This window comes from Lepidothrix coronata, unplaced genomic scaffold (assembly GCF_001604755.1).
Source record: "Lepidothrix coronata isolate B3197 unplaced genomic scaffold, Lepidothrix_coronata-1.0 Scaffold136, whole genome shotgun sequence".
Taxonomy (NCBI): domain Eukaryota; kingdom Metazoa; phylum Chordata; class Aves; order Passeriformes; family Pipridae; genus Lepidothrix; species Lepidothrix coronata.
In genome coordinates this window covers 1,097,622-1,110,776 of record NW_016690316.1, presented here as the reverse complement: position 1 = coordinate 1,110,776, position 13,155 = coordinate 1,097,622, and the positions used below count along the sequence as shown (strand labels likewise).

The 13,155-nt window shown below is 40.5% G+C and overlaps 2 protein-coding genes across 3 annotated transcripts in view; one reads left to right on the top strand and one right to left on the bottom strand.

Moving 5' to 3' along the window:
* Positions 1-49: 49 nt before the first annotated feature.
* Positions 50-1,348, bottom strand: LOC108503310 (basic proline-rich protein-like). The gene has a single exon (XM_017827172.1). The coding sequence runs from the start codon at positions 1,346-1,348 to the stop codon at positions 50-52; it is 1,299 nt and encodes a 432-aa protein (XP_017682661.1).
* Positions 1,284-13,155, top strand: part of AGL (amylo-alpha-1, 6-glucosidase, 4-alpha-glucanotransferase) — a 32,813-nt gene continuing 20,941 nt past the window's right edge. For both annotated transcript variants that reach the window (XM_017827194.1, XM_017827193.1), the window contains exons 1-10: positions 1,284-1,428; positions 4,403-4,613; positions 5,474-5,640; positions 6,079-6,282; positions 10,689-10,870; positions 11,098-11,209; positions 11,498-11,618; positions 11,798-11,900; positions 11,991-12,088; positions 12,662-12,801. In XM_017827194.1, the coding sequence (XP_017682683.1) occupies positions 1,347-1,428; positions 4,403-4,613; positions 5,474-5,640; positions 6,079-6,282; positions 10,689-10,870; positions 11,098-11,209; positions 11,498-11,618; positions 11,798-11,900; positions 11,991-12,088; positions 12,662-12,801 (1,420 nt within the window). In that variant the 5' untranslated portion in view covers positions 1,284-1,346. The remainder of the gene's footprint in view (positions 1,429-4,402; positions 4,614-5,473; positions 5,641-6,078; positions 6,283-10,688; positions 10,871-11,097; positions 11,210-11,497; positions 11,619-11,797; positions 11,901-11,990; positions 12,089-12,661; positions 12,802-13,155) is intronic.

Sequence of the window (13,155 nt, the reverse complement as noted above, 5' to 3'; positions counted from 1 at the left end):
CCCAGGCAGCATTTAGAAACACCGCGCCCTCAGTGGAGCGCCCGGTGAGTCACACAGAGCTCCGGCTCCAGGTGCCCGGGCCCCTGTGGGCATCTCTCGTGTCTGCGCGCCCCAGCCGGGTGTAAAGGCGCTGGAGGGGCGGTGGCTGTACAGGCTGGGACAGGACACAGGTACAGCCGTGCCGCGCTGCCCGGGAGCCCCGCGGTGCTCCAGGGCACGGGCCCGCGGAGAGCTCAGCCCGCTCGCTGCCGCAACAAGGCGGGGCAGGAGCGTCGCCCCTGAGGGAATCCTGGGGTACCCCCGGGGTACCCTCTGGACTCAGGGCGCGCTCCCCGCGTCGGGCTGGCGGGGCGGGGCCGAGAATGGAGGGGCGGGGCCGGCCCGGGGGGGCGGGGCTGAGGACGGAAGAGCGGGGCCGAACTGGGATGGGCCGAGGGCGGAGGGGCGGGGTTGGGCCCGCCCGGGGGGCGGGGCGAACAGGGGGCGGGGCGGGGCGGGGCCCGTCTTGGGGCGAGGCGGAAGGCGGGACAGCCCGGCCCGGCTCGGCCGTCCCGCAGCGCCGCCGGGGCGGGCCTTGGGCTCTCGCGGGAGCTGTGCGGGCGCCGCCCGTCTGCGAGCGCGGCGGCTGCGGAACCAATAAAGTTTGTTTCAAAAAAAGGCAAGAAAAGGGCAGGAAAGGAGCCGTGTCGCCGCGGCTGTGAGCAAGTGCGTCACTGACCGCCTGGCCAGCCCGGGGCGGCCGCAGCGGGCGAGGGCGGACGGGCAGCTCCAGCCCCGGCTCCGGCTCCTCTCGGCCTCGGCAGCCGTCGCCCTCCGCGGGGAGCGGCGCCGCCGCCGCTGTGCGGGCCCGCTCGTGAGTATGGCGGGGCGGCTGCGGCGGACAGCGCTCCCCGCGCAGGGCGGCGGGGCGGCCGTGCCGGGCCTGGCGGGGTCGCCGGCGGTGCCGGGGCGGAGAGTGACAGGTGTCAGGCTCCCCCTCCGCGGGGACACCCCCGCCGCTCTGGCTGCGGGCCGGGCCGTGCTGTGGGACAGGAGCTGCTCCGGGGTGCTGCCGGTCCGGGGCCGAGGTAGCGCTGGGCGCCGGCTGACAGCTCGCCCCGCGCCCGGCTGCCCTCCGCCCTGCCCGCAGCGCCGGTGTCCGCAGCGCCCGTGTCCGCGCTCCCCCGGCGCCGGGGAACATGTAAGCGCGGCCGGCGGCGTGAGGCGCTCCCGAGCGGCCGCTTCTTGCGGGGGGTCGCCGCTGACCTGCGGGGTTTTGTGTGTGTTCCCTCACGGCAGGGCTCGCCTCCCCCTCCCCGCAGTGAGTGTCCCGGCGCGGGGGCAGCGCCGGACGGGCGACCGCGGCCATGCCGGGCGGTAAGGAGACACGGCTACTGCACCTCAGCGAGATGGAGAAGCTGGACAAGACCCTTTTCAGGCTGGAGCAGGGTAGGTCGGGGCGGCGGGGCAGGGTGAGAGGGAAATGGCCAGGACCTCGGCACCGTCTTTGGACGGCAGTGGAAACGGAGTTCAGCCTGTTTTGGTGGGGGTTTTGGGGTGTGGGGGTTTTGTTGTTGTTGGTTTGGGTTTGGCTGTGGTTTTGTTGGTTTGGTTTGGTTTTACTTTTTCTGTTGTTTTAATGTGAAACAATTTCTGACGCGCTTGCTTCCACTGCAGAGCTCTATGGGCTCCAGACACGGCTCGGGCTGACTCATAAAACTCTTGAGAAATGAAGAGCAGATTGGCTTGGAGCCGTCAGTCTTAATGGGAGTGAAGTACAAAGCGTTTTTTGGACGGGCTCTGTCCCTCTCCTTTTATAGCCTGTACTTAAGGGACCCGAAGAAGTCTCATAAGTCAAGATCTCCAGTGTTTATCTGCAATGTCTTATGCAGCATCCCATGTTTTAATATTATAATTCTGAAATCTGTCAGTAATACTAACATTTTGCGAAGTCTGAAAGTTTGAGGTATTATTTCAGAATATAAGCTCTTTAGCTCCTCCTAAATCTCACTGTCAGATTTCTTAGCACTGCTGAATACTTTTAAGAACTTGACATTAGTTCTCCTTGAAGTGTTCCTAAGTCTACTTGGAAAACAAAAACAAAACACCAAAACAAATAAACAACCCCCCCAACTGGTTGACTGTTATGGCAGTCAGCAAATTCAGACTATAAAACTAAAATCACTGTCTTTAAAAAAATATCTTTAATGATGAAACAATTTTTATTATGAATTTTTATGGGTTTTAGTACTGTGTGTTACTGATCTAGTAACCTAATATCAAAGTGGTTTAGTAAAGGAGCAAGATTTTGGTTCTTGAGAATAAAAATTCTCTTCAACTATATTGATTTCAAAATTTTCTTACAGTCTAATATAAGTAAATGTCAGTACTGAAGAAGTGCAGAGTTGACCCTAACCTCCATTTTTAACTCTTCCATCCAGTTGTGTAGATTTTCTTGAGTGACACAGAGGTGCAGGACTGTCAGACATTCAGAGTGCCTTTGCCGGTAGAAGTCTCCAAGAGGGCATAGCTAATTTTGAGCATAGCATTCCTGATGTCAGTATTACTGTTACAGGAAATAAGATATCAATGGCATATATCCCTGTCCTCTAATTTTAGTAATCCCTGTAACAAAATGTCAGGTCAGTACTGAAGAGAGTATACTTAACATTCCGAAAGTGATTTTTTTTTAAATTTTTTTTTTTTTTGCATTCAAATAAGCTTTATTTTACCTGCAAGACATTCAGATCTAAAAACCATTGCTCTGCATGGTGAGTTTTGGTGCAGTGGTGACTGTTTGTAAGAGGAATGCCAAACGTGGTCGGACATATTTGAATGTGTTCAGACAGTGAATTCTGGTATTAGAGTCACCATGATTCTGCTTAATAAGCAAGTGGGGTTTTTTTTGACTTACGATACTGGAACTTGACATCCAGATATTTTATGCTTTGATTCATTCTCTGTGTATTAATAACTTTCTCTTTTTTAAAAAACACTCAGGTTTCTTTTACTCCCTATTTTGTAGACTGCTAGAGCTAGTAGGTGTTTTACTACTGTTACCTATGTGACTGGCTTGTAATTTAGAAAAGTCACTGTGCAAGAATTTATATCCATTTCATTCACTTGAAAGAACCCTGTAATTAGCCATGCTAATGGTGGTGCTAATTACGTGGTGACCCTCATACCCGCAACTGGAAGCATATTCTGAAACCTCTTGACTAAACTGAATTTTTTTTATATCCAACTCAACAGACTACATGTGGTTTTAGGTCCTAATTTTTTAACTCAATTTTTTCTCATTATCAAGGGGGTCTTCAGCCTAAACTTAAGGCTCTTTCTGTGTGTGCAGCATGTATACAAAACTCCCTCTGGGTTGTTGAGCTCTCTGAAAGTTTAAAAATTTGTATATTGTAGATTACACACAAGTACATATAATTTTACATTATAAATCATTTTATGTATAAAAGCATAAGGAGTTTAGCACTGTTTAGTGAACCCTCAGTGAATAATGAAGGGATTTGAAATATTTTCTGCTTTGAAATGTGTTCCTAATTTTTTTTCAGGCGTTTTCATGAGTCAGCCTGTGATTTGGTAAACCTACGTACTTAAAGACCATATAAAGACTGCATAGAATTTCATGCAGTCTGATGATCACTGTGTCTTCCTGTATTTCTTTTTTAAGACTTTTATATAGCAAAGAGAAACAAATAGGAAAGGAGATGAATAATGTCATATAAGTAAAGGAAAAAGGACTATATGTAAAGTATGCAAAGAGCAATGTTAGGAAGGTAGGGAGAGATGATGCAGTTTTGGGTGCCACAATATAAGAAAGATCTAAAGCTATTATAGAACATCCAGAGAAGAGTGATGGTGAAGGGCCTGGAGGAGAAGCCGTGTGAGGAGCAGCTGAGGTCACTTGGTCTGTTCAGCCTGGAGAAGCGGAGACTGAGGGGAAACCTCACTGCAGTCTTCAGCTTCTTCATGAGAATAGGAGGGGCAGGCACTGATCTCTTCTCTGTGGTGACCAGTGACAAGACCTGAGGGAATGGCCTGAAGTTGCCTCAGGGAAGGTTTAGGTCGGATATTAAGAAAAGGTTCTTCACCCAGAGGGTGGTTGGTCACTGGAACAGGGAAGTGGTCACAGCACCAAACCTGAGTTTAGGAGGTGTTTGGACAATTCTCTCAGGCATGTTGTGCTTCCTGGGGCTGTCCTGTGCCAGGAATTGGACTTCAGTGATTCTTGTGAGTCCCTTCCAGCTCCGGATATTCTATGAGATTTTGCTGTAGAAATATATCATTCTGCTGAAATTCTTGTCAGATATGTTGGTGCTTTCTTATTAACATGATATCAAAGTAGGAGTTATAATAACAGACTAGAAATACCTACTCGTCCTGATAGTGATTTTCTTTTTTTTTTCTTGAGGTTTTGAACTGCAGTTCCGACTGGGCCCAACTCTTCAAGGCAAGCCCGTTACTGTGTACACAAATTATCCAGCTTCTGGAGAAGGGTTTGATCGCCACAAGTTCAGGACATTATCATGGCACAATCCTGCAGGAAAGGAAGATGACTCTGACAAATACTGCAAGCTGGATCTCCAAATTTCTGGGTCATACCAGTACTATTTTAGTCTTGGGTGAGTGAAATTCTTATATTTACAGCCAAATGCAGTCTGCTTCTACACTTTAACTTGAAAAACTATACAGTTTTTCCATGTGTTTTTCAAATTGCAACCATTGGGCCAATCCAAATCTACTAATGAAAGACTGACTCTGGTGGTTTTTTGAAACCTTCTGATACAGAGATGTTCTGAAGAATATACAAAACCAAGTTAATTTTCTGTGAATGCTGGAGAAGCAATCTATTTTTACAAGTTTTCAAATTCATCAGCATTATGAGCATATGAATGATTAATTTGTACTTTCTTCATTGACTCTGAGGTTTGTTTTCTACCTTTCTAGCACAGAAGTTCTGGCATTCTTTACTTGCATCCTTTATGTCCTCCTTTGTTTCAGTGGGACAACTGAAGAAGAGAATGCCAGTAGCTGTAATAATTGTAGTCTGGTATTTGGAGTTTCTGGAAGATGGGTGGTTAAATTCTTCCAGGCTTAGAAAGACATTTACCTGAGGATGGTGCTCGAAATGGAGATCTTTGTATAATAGATGGGCAGTCAGGTTTTCTGTGTTTCTGTCCATATGCCAAAGGGAGGAACCTGTACTCTGTCTTAGCAAATAATAAAGGTATCTCACTTTTGCAGAGAGTTTAAAGCTCTGTATTCCAATTGCATTCTTTTAATTCCAGTAGAGAGATGATGCCTAAGAGATGAACATTTCAATGTCTCATGTTTTCTTCAGGTGCCCTGCAGTCCTGTTGCTCCTCTCCCCCCAACCCCTGTACTGGGCTACTGTGTTTTTTAAATAGCTGTACTGCTTGGATTCTCTTTGTGAAACTGGCCATGGCTATTAACTGTACCAATGAAAATTAATTTTTCCTAGAAATGAAAAAAGCGGTGGAGGTTACATAGTTGTGGATCCTATTTTGCATGTTGGAGCTGATAATCATGTACTACCTTTGGATTGTGTTACGCTCCAGACATTCCTTGCTAAGTGTCTGGGACCATTTCATGAATGGGAAGATAGACTTAAAGTTGCAAAAGAAACAGGTAATGCCAATACACCTATTGAAGGATATAAGTGTTTGTCTTATGATCAAAACCCAAAGTTACACTGAAGAGCTTCAGTGTGAGCAGCTCATTTATTCTTTTTTAGATTAAATGTTCTCTACTACATTCAATTAACTGATTAAGTCACTGAAATGATTAAAATATTGCCAGAGGTGCAAAAATTCAGGGATTTCCTAATATGGGAAACCACTTCTGTTTTATTGTTTTGATTTCAGATAAACTTGGAAGTTTGTAGAATTGTCAGGGTGATTTTTAAAGCTTGTGTTATGCAGAATTTCAAGGGGAAGATTCAGATTAATTTATACTGGTTATCCCAAAAACCAGCTCTAAGTCTGTGCTATAACTACAGCTTATTAAGCTTCTTCCAATTAACTTTGTTTTTTTTCCTCGTTGAATAAGTGGTTTTTTGTTACATAGGTTACAACATGATTCATTTTACGCCACTGCAGAAGCTTGGACTGTCTAGATCATGTTATTCACTGGCTGACCAGTTAGAAGTAAATCCTGAATTTTCAACCCATAATAAAAAGTGCACTTGGAGTGATATAGGAGCTCTTGTGGAGAAACTGAAGAATGAATGGAATATGCTTTGCATCACAGATGTAGTCTACAATCACACTGGTACGATTTTTGTGTGCTAATAACCGGCTTATTTCTATAATTATATTTTATTATTTCCCTTAACTTGTCCCTCTTGAATACATTTTTTAGTAGCTGTTTTAGGCAATGTAGTTCTCTGCCTTTGGATCTCTCAAGTACAGAACAACTCCTTACAATTATAATTGATATGTCTCTGTAACAGGTGTAAAAGAATATAGTATTGTTACTGAGAGAGTGAATAGAGCCCTTTTTAGAGGGGGTTAATGAGCTGTGTATGTGTCTATATAATATGCTTATTTTCATGAACTGTGGTGTGCAGTTCCGACATATTTGAACAGAGTCTGCATTATGAATTATTTGGTGAACATAAACTGAGTACTTGTTAAACTGGGTATTATTCTTGTAGTTGCTTAAAAACTCTGATTTGGGTCTAATATGCAGATGGTAAACAGAGTTGGGACAAGAGGCTGGGATTAAGCAATAGAGGAAATGTTACAGCTCAGTCTGTGGGGAAAGAAAAAAGAGAGCTTTGAGTTGGGGGCAGGTTGTTTTTTAAGCATAGATATGCTAATACTTCAAAGGTGTTACTTATTTGCTTGAGGGACAGTGGGTTTTGTTCTGTGTTGTTATGCTGTAATCCTAAAGATCATAATAATTAGAATTCTTATAGCAGAGTACAACAAGTAGCTATGTATACTGATGTCTTTTGAGGCTTAAAATACCCTAAATACAGATATATGTGAATTTCAAGCTTTAATTGCTTTGGTTCTTTGGTGTTGACTGCTGCCAAACATTCCGATCCAATCAGTCTGCAATGCAATGTGGGCCCTGTTTGCCTTATCTGTTTGTTGAAAAGTTACTAAATATAGTTGTTGGCTATGTGTCTGAGGGAATTAGGCTTTTAAACATTCTCACAATTGTGGATAAAAAATTTCTTGCACTTGACCAACTGGAAGTCCAATTTCTGTTACATATGCATGAGATCCTGTTTGTACAGTGTATATTTGCATGGTACCAAGGAGACAGTTTGGGGGGTTTTATGCATAGAAATACCTAGCTCTAAAATTTAGACACCAGAATATGTTTAAGAACAATGTCACATTATTTGGCTACATTTGTAGAAGGACTTTCTCAGGTTACATTCAGAGTTAGTCATCTCCATTGGGATGGATGACTCAACATTTGTACTATGGTGAAAGGATGTTGAGAAGTGTTTTCTAACAGGACAGAAATACTCAGATGATTGTGGTTCTGACTTACATCATTAAGCAAGGTATACTTGCTGGCTTTGCTGCCTGCTTTTAAACTTGAATTTCCTCCCCCCTCCTTTTTATTGTTTATAATCCAAACCTCTTGATATACAACTGTCTCCAAACTTTATTAAATGATAAATGTAGCTTAGCCAAAAGATATGTTGATGTTATATGCTTGTGGAGCTTTTTGGATTTCTTTTTGAAGTGAGAAAATAGGGAAATAGTTTTTGGGATTCTTTTTGTCTGAATCTTGATTAGATGGAAATTTAACTTTTTTTTTCCTCTTAATTGAATAGTGATTTCCAGTAGTTCAATTAATTAATTCCTGCACATTAGGGTGGTTTAATTGTAAAACATGTTTTATAGACTGATTTGAATATGAAAGGCACAAAATGTATAGTCCATTATTTGAGCCGATTATGGATACATGCACATCATTATTAATTCTGCAGCATGTCTGCCTGAGAAGCTTAAGTTGTCTCACTGTAAATCCTCTAATGTTGTTAATTCAAACAGCTCATGACCCCTCAGCTTACACTGGTTCTGTCTGTTGGTAGTTTCTTCTTTCTAGTTGAGAGTTGTATTCCCCTCTGTTCCTGTGGGAGTCAGACAGCTCCCTTTCAGGAGCAAGCATTAAGGTGTTTGGTGTTCACACGGGAATGGAGACCAGGCTGCTTGCACAGTAGAGAGCAGTGGGAATCAGTTTTTGTTGTTAGCATCTCTGTTAGGCTCTAATGAAAGCCAGCATCCGTGGCCTGACTTCAGAAGTGAAGTCGTGCACTGACGTGTTAAATGGCGGTGCACCTTTGGCCTCTTCACAGGAGTATCACAGATAAACTGCCAGACTCTCTCTGGGACCTGCGTAGATTCAAGAAAGAAGTACATGTCAACTGGCATTTACTTTTCACTGGGAGACAGAAACAAGAGATTTGTTTTTTTTCCTTTTCTGAGCTTTCAGTGGCTGTAATAAATTGTATAAAGGAATAAAAAAGGAATAAACTGAGATAAATTTTATATTATTTATCTTTCACAAGAGGCTACTATTGTGTAATGGCAATATAGTACTGGAGTAAATGCTACTTTCAAGCACTTAACTGATTGCATCAAACAGCACCTTTTTCTCAGCTTTAAAAAGAATTAAAAAAAGAGGTCTTGGGCCATGAGCATCACTACTAAATATTAAATTTGTGTTTAATTTATATAATAATGAGTTAGTAACTTAAAGAAATAATTTCAAATTTTTCAAAGAAGAATTTAATGAATTTTAGAAAATTCTCTGTAATTTCTTGTCTTGGAATTTCCATATTCTTACACTTTACTATGTACTACACACACACACACACACACACACACATACACACACATACATACACACATACATATATATATAGATACACACGCACACTCTCTTTACTATACTTATTTTTTCCCTAGCTGTAGCAAATGTAATCACCAGTAATGTTTTGGGCAATTTTTTTCCTGCAGGGTTAGATTTCTTTTGGTGTTATGTTGTGAATCACATTCACAGAACATTGTTCTGTTCCATACCAGAATTATTGGAAGGCCTGCTGAATTTTTTTTTTATGTTAATCCCTTAGATTTAAATTATACATTGCCTTTTTAGAATTAGTTGTATTTACTCATGAAAGTCATTTATAGTAAATCATAGTTCTCTATAGGTGAATAGTACAAGTGGTTTTGCTTTTTGGAGAAAAAAATTTTTTTCAGCCTAGGTGAAAAATTTTTTTAGGCCTTTATCAGCCTAAGCTTATTGTTGCTTTATATAACTTTAAAACATGGTGTGTTTAGTTGTAGGTGGTATTTAAACCATGACGATCTTAATTTCTACAAATGGTTTGACCTTATAAACATGGAATTTTGCCATGTGCATAACTGTCTTGAGATATAATGTTAAAGGGTGTTCAGAAGAGCTGTTCACACTATGGACTGAGCTAGGATATCTTTTTCCCTTTGACATTTTTGTTTTAACTTCCTTGAACTAAGCAAATTTGAATTTTAGGTGTTATTTGTTCTGCTATAATTCTGGGCATGTTAGTGACTCTTCATGTTTCCAATACAATAATTTATTATATATTTTCCCATGCATTAAGTACTACTTCTGTTTTTCTCTGCTTTTCTGAAAACCTGGGTTTTGTTCTTAGGCATTCTCTGGGTTTTTCTTCTTTTTATTTAGTTTTTCAACTGCAAGTATTTATTCAGAAGAATATAACTGAACGCATTCTATGATTCTATGACATTTATTTTCAGTTAGACAGTGTTTAGCACAGCTTCAAAAATGCAAAGAAATGAACTCTTGGATTTTTTCTTCTTTCCAAAATCAAATTGTTCTACTATATGTATTTAATCATATTGCTACATGCACACTGTCTATATTAGAATACTACACTCATTTTTCGGTGAAGACTCCTTACCTTCTCTGAGAGAATTCCTAATGTTCAGCATATTTTCTGGTGCTTGTTGATGCTACAGAGGAAACTTGGAAAATAGACACAGAGTGTAGTGTTTGATCTCAATTAGTGTTCCATTTGCATGCACCAGACAGTGCACTCATCCTCCTGTGTAAGACTCAGTGGCATCGCTTCCCACCACTCTGCTTCTTAAAAGTATCACAGTTAATCCTTTCTTAAAAGCACATTTAACCATATTTTTCATTAAATTAAAATTTCATTATTTTTTGGGTGGTGTGTGTGCGCTCTTGCTCTCTGATTGTGTGTGATGAATATTGAAAATTAAACAGCTTATGTCATCATAAATCTTGGTTTGGGATGTCTGTTTGGCTTTTGACACACAAAGAACATCATCTCATACTGGTTATTTGATGTATTTCCTGCAAGAAAAATGTGATTTGTTTTCTTTTTTTTTTTTCAGTGTTTTATAATTGCATATTTTTATGTAACTAACAAAAAGTTTCCCTGCAGTTTCTGCAGCTGTGTTTGTTGCAATAAAAATGGCAATCAAGAGGAAACACTTCTGCATAAAACATGGCTTTCTATTGACATGGAAAACTTAGTTGAAATGTGAATGAACTGTATGTGCCATAGTTCCTTAGCTTCTTGGTATGAAGATGATTGCAAAAGACAGTGAAGTGTTCAGCTTATGTACTTATGTTTTTGTTTGAGTTTTTTTTCAACCCCTTTTCCTTTCTTCAATAAGCTACTAACAGTGAATGGCTCAGGATGCATCCAGAATGTGGCTATAACCTTGTAAATTCTCCTCACCTGAAGCCAGCTTGGGTATTGGATAGAGCTCTGTGGCACTTGACCGGTATGGTGGCTGATGGGAAGTGTATTGCCAAAGGGGTCCCTCCCTTGATCGAGAGTGATCAACACCTGAATGTAAGTGAATGAGAACTAAGTATAAGCTAATCAGCTAATAAGCTGATTAAACCTTTCAGTATTTCTAAGTTTATACACCAGTATAAAATGGTGTATACTTTGCAGATATATTTAGTGAAGTAAGCCTTTATTCTCCAATTTTTTTCTAAGCAATTTGCGTCAGTGCTTAGCTTTTTTAGAATATATGAAGCAACATTTATTAACCAACATAATTTTAATTTTTACAGTGTTTGCGTAAAATAATTCATGAAGATATATATCCAAGAATTAGACTATGGGAGTTTTTCCAAGTGGATGTTAACAAAGCTGTGCAGCAATTTAAAACCCTTCTAACGCAAGGTAAAGGAAGAGTATGTTGCTGAAGCATGTGAGTTAAATACAGTTCAAGAGACAGTAAGATGGAAAACAAAATAATGCCATTTTTTGCTATGTGAGATATCTGCCATGCTGACTTAAGCATCATACAAGAATGCTTTGAGGGCTAGGAAAGGCTTTTAATACTTTGTACCACTTCATTGCCTTTATCCACCCTTATCTTTGCTGATACTAGAATTGTAAAAGTTCTGTGCCCTTTGAGTGTAATTCCTATTTTTATTTTGAGTACTCTTTTTTCTGTCTTTTTCCTAGGCAAAATGAGCACTAAATCTGATCCAAATCAACATCTTCAAATACTTCAAGACCCTGATTATAGGCGATTTGGCTGTACTGTAGATATGAATATAGCATTGGCAACATTCATACCACACAGGTATTGTATTACTGATTGCAAGTTAAAATCACAAGTGAAGTTAAATTTGTGAAGCCAAATCACATTATTTTCAGAGATGAGAAAAAATTTAATTTTTTATTCCTTTTAGTTATATATACTGCGTGTTGTTAAAATAATTTTTTCTAATAGTTTTCTTCTTTTATTGTCCTCCTGATAAGCAATGGACCAGCTGCAATAGAAGAATGTTGTAACTGGTTTCGCAAGAGGATTGAGGAACTAAACGCTGAGCAATACAGACAAACTACTCACCATCAAGAACAGGTGTTATAATTACTGTGTTTTCATGCTGAATTGTTTCAAATTGCAAATAAATGCAGGCATTTCAATAATGCATCATTTAATTACTTCTAGGCTGTCAATTGTCTTGTGGGGACTGTGGTTTATGAACGAATGGCTTGTGGTGGTCCTAAGCTGGGTCTTATCAGTAGAAAAAATCCCTTAGTTACCAGGTATATACATGTTTTTTTGTTTGTTTGGAAACTATTAGAATCTATCCAGGGAAAGCAAGTTCAAAGTTCATTAAAAGTAAACATTAGTATGTATAATAAGTGCATGTTTTCTTTCCCATGGACAAATGCCACTTAATGAATTGACAGGGTTTTTTAGGCAACAGTGGTTACTGTTTAATAAATAAATGTGACCAGAAAGCATGAGACAGTACTCGGAGCACATCAAAGCCTTACATAGTGCACATTGCTGTTGTAGGTGGAAGAGGAAAGTTTACACCTTTCAAGTTTTATGTACTCAATGCCAGTCATTTATCTGAAGAGCTAGGGCTTTAATCTTATACTACCAGCTGACACCAAGATAGTGTCAGCATCTGTCCTTTGTTCTTCAAAGCTTGGTACAAAATAGAAAACTCCCCATCGTTTATACAAGCTGCTTTTTTTTTATCTGTATTATGTACAACTCAGTTCCTAGAGTACTTTAATTTCAAAGGCAATGGATTGCAGCTTAAGTTACCATATGTTTTTGGCGTTTGTCTTTTTTTTTCCCCTCTTAATTGTCTGTCTATTCCATAGGTATTTTACGTATCCATTTAAAGAGATGACTGTGGAGGAAGAAGAAAGTATGATACATCAGCCAGATAAAGCTTGTTATTTCATGGCTCATAATGGCTGGGTTATGGGAGATGATCCTCTTAGAAACTTTGCTGAACCAGGTTTGCAAAAGAACTTTGAATTTACTTACAAACCATTTGATATTCTAGCCAAAGCAAAAAGGATTTTATTTAATCTATTTTTTTTCCAGATGTATTCCTATGAAGCTGCAGAATAGCAGATACTATGCTTATAGCACTTTAATTTCCTATTCAGCATACAGATCAGCTGTAAGAACTGGAATTTGAGGTACAATTTTACAAGATTTGAGAGGGAAATTACCAGCTTTTTGCCACTGAAATGGGGATGTCCTGCCTCCCCACTTTTGTCATTGTCTTTGTTGCTTACTTTGTACTTTGTTCCAACACCAGTGCTTGTTGGCATTTCCATGAGACAATGACAGTGTGGCAGAAAAC

Bases quoted from the DNA above. Each gene is read 5' to 3' on its own strand.
- LOC108503310 (XM_017827172.1), bottom strand. From the start codon at position 1,348: ATGGCCGCGGTCGCCCGTCCGGCGCTGCCCCCGCGCCGGGACACTCAC.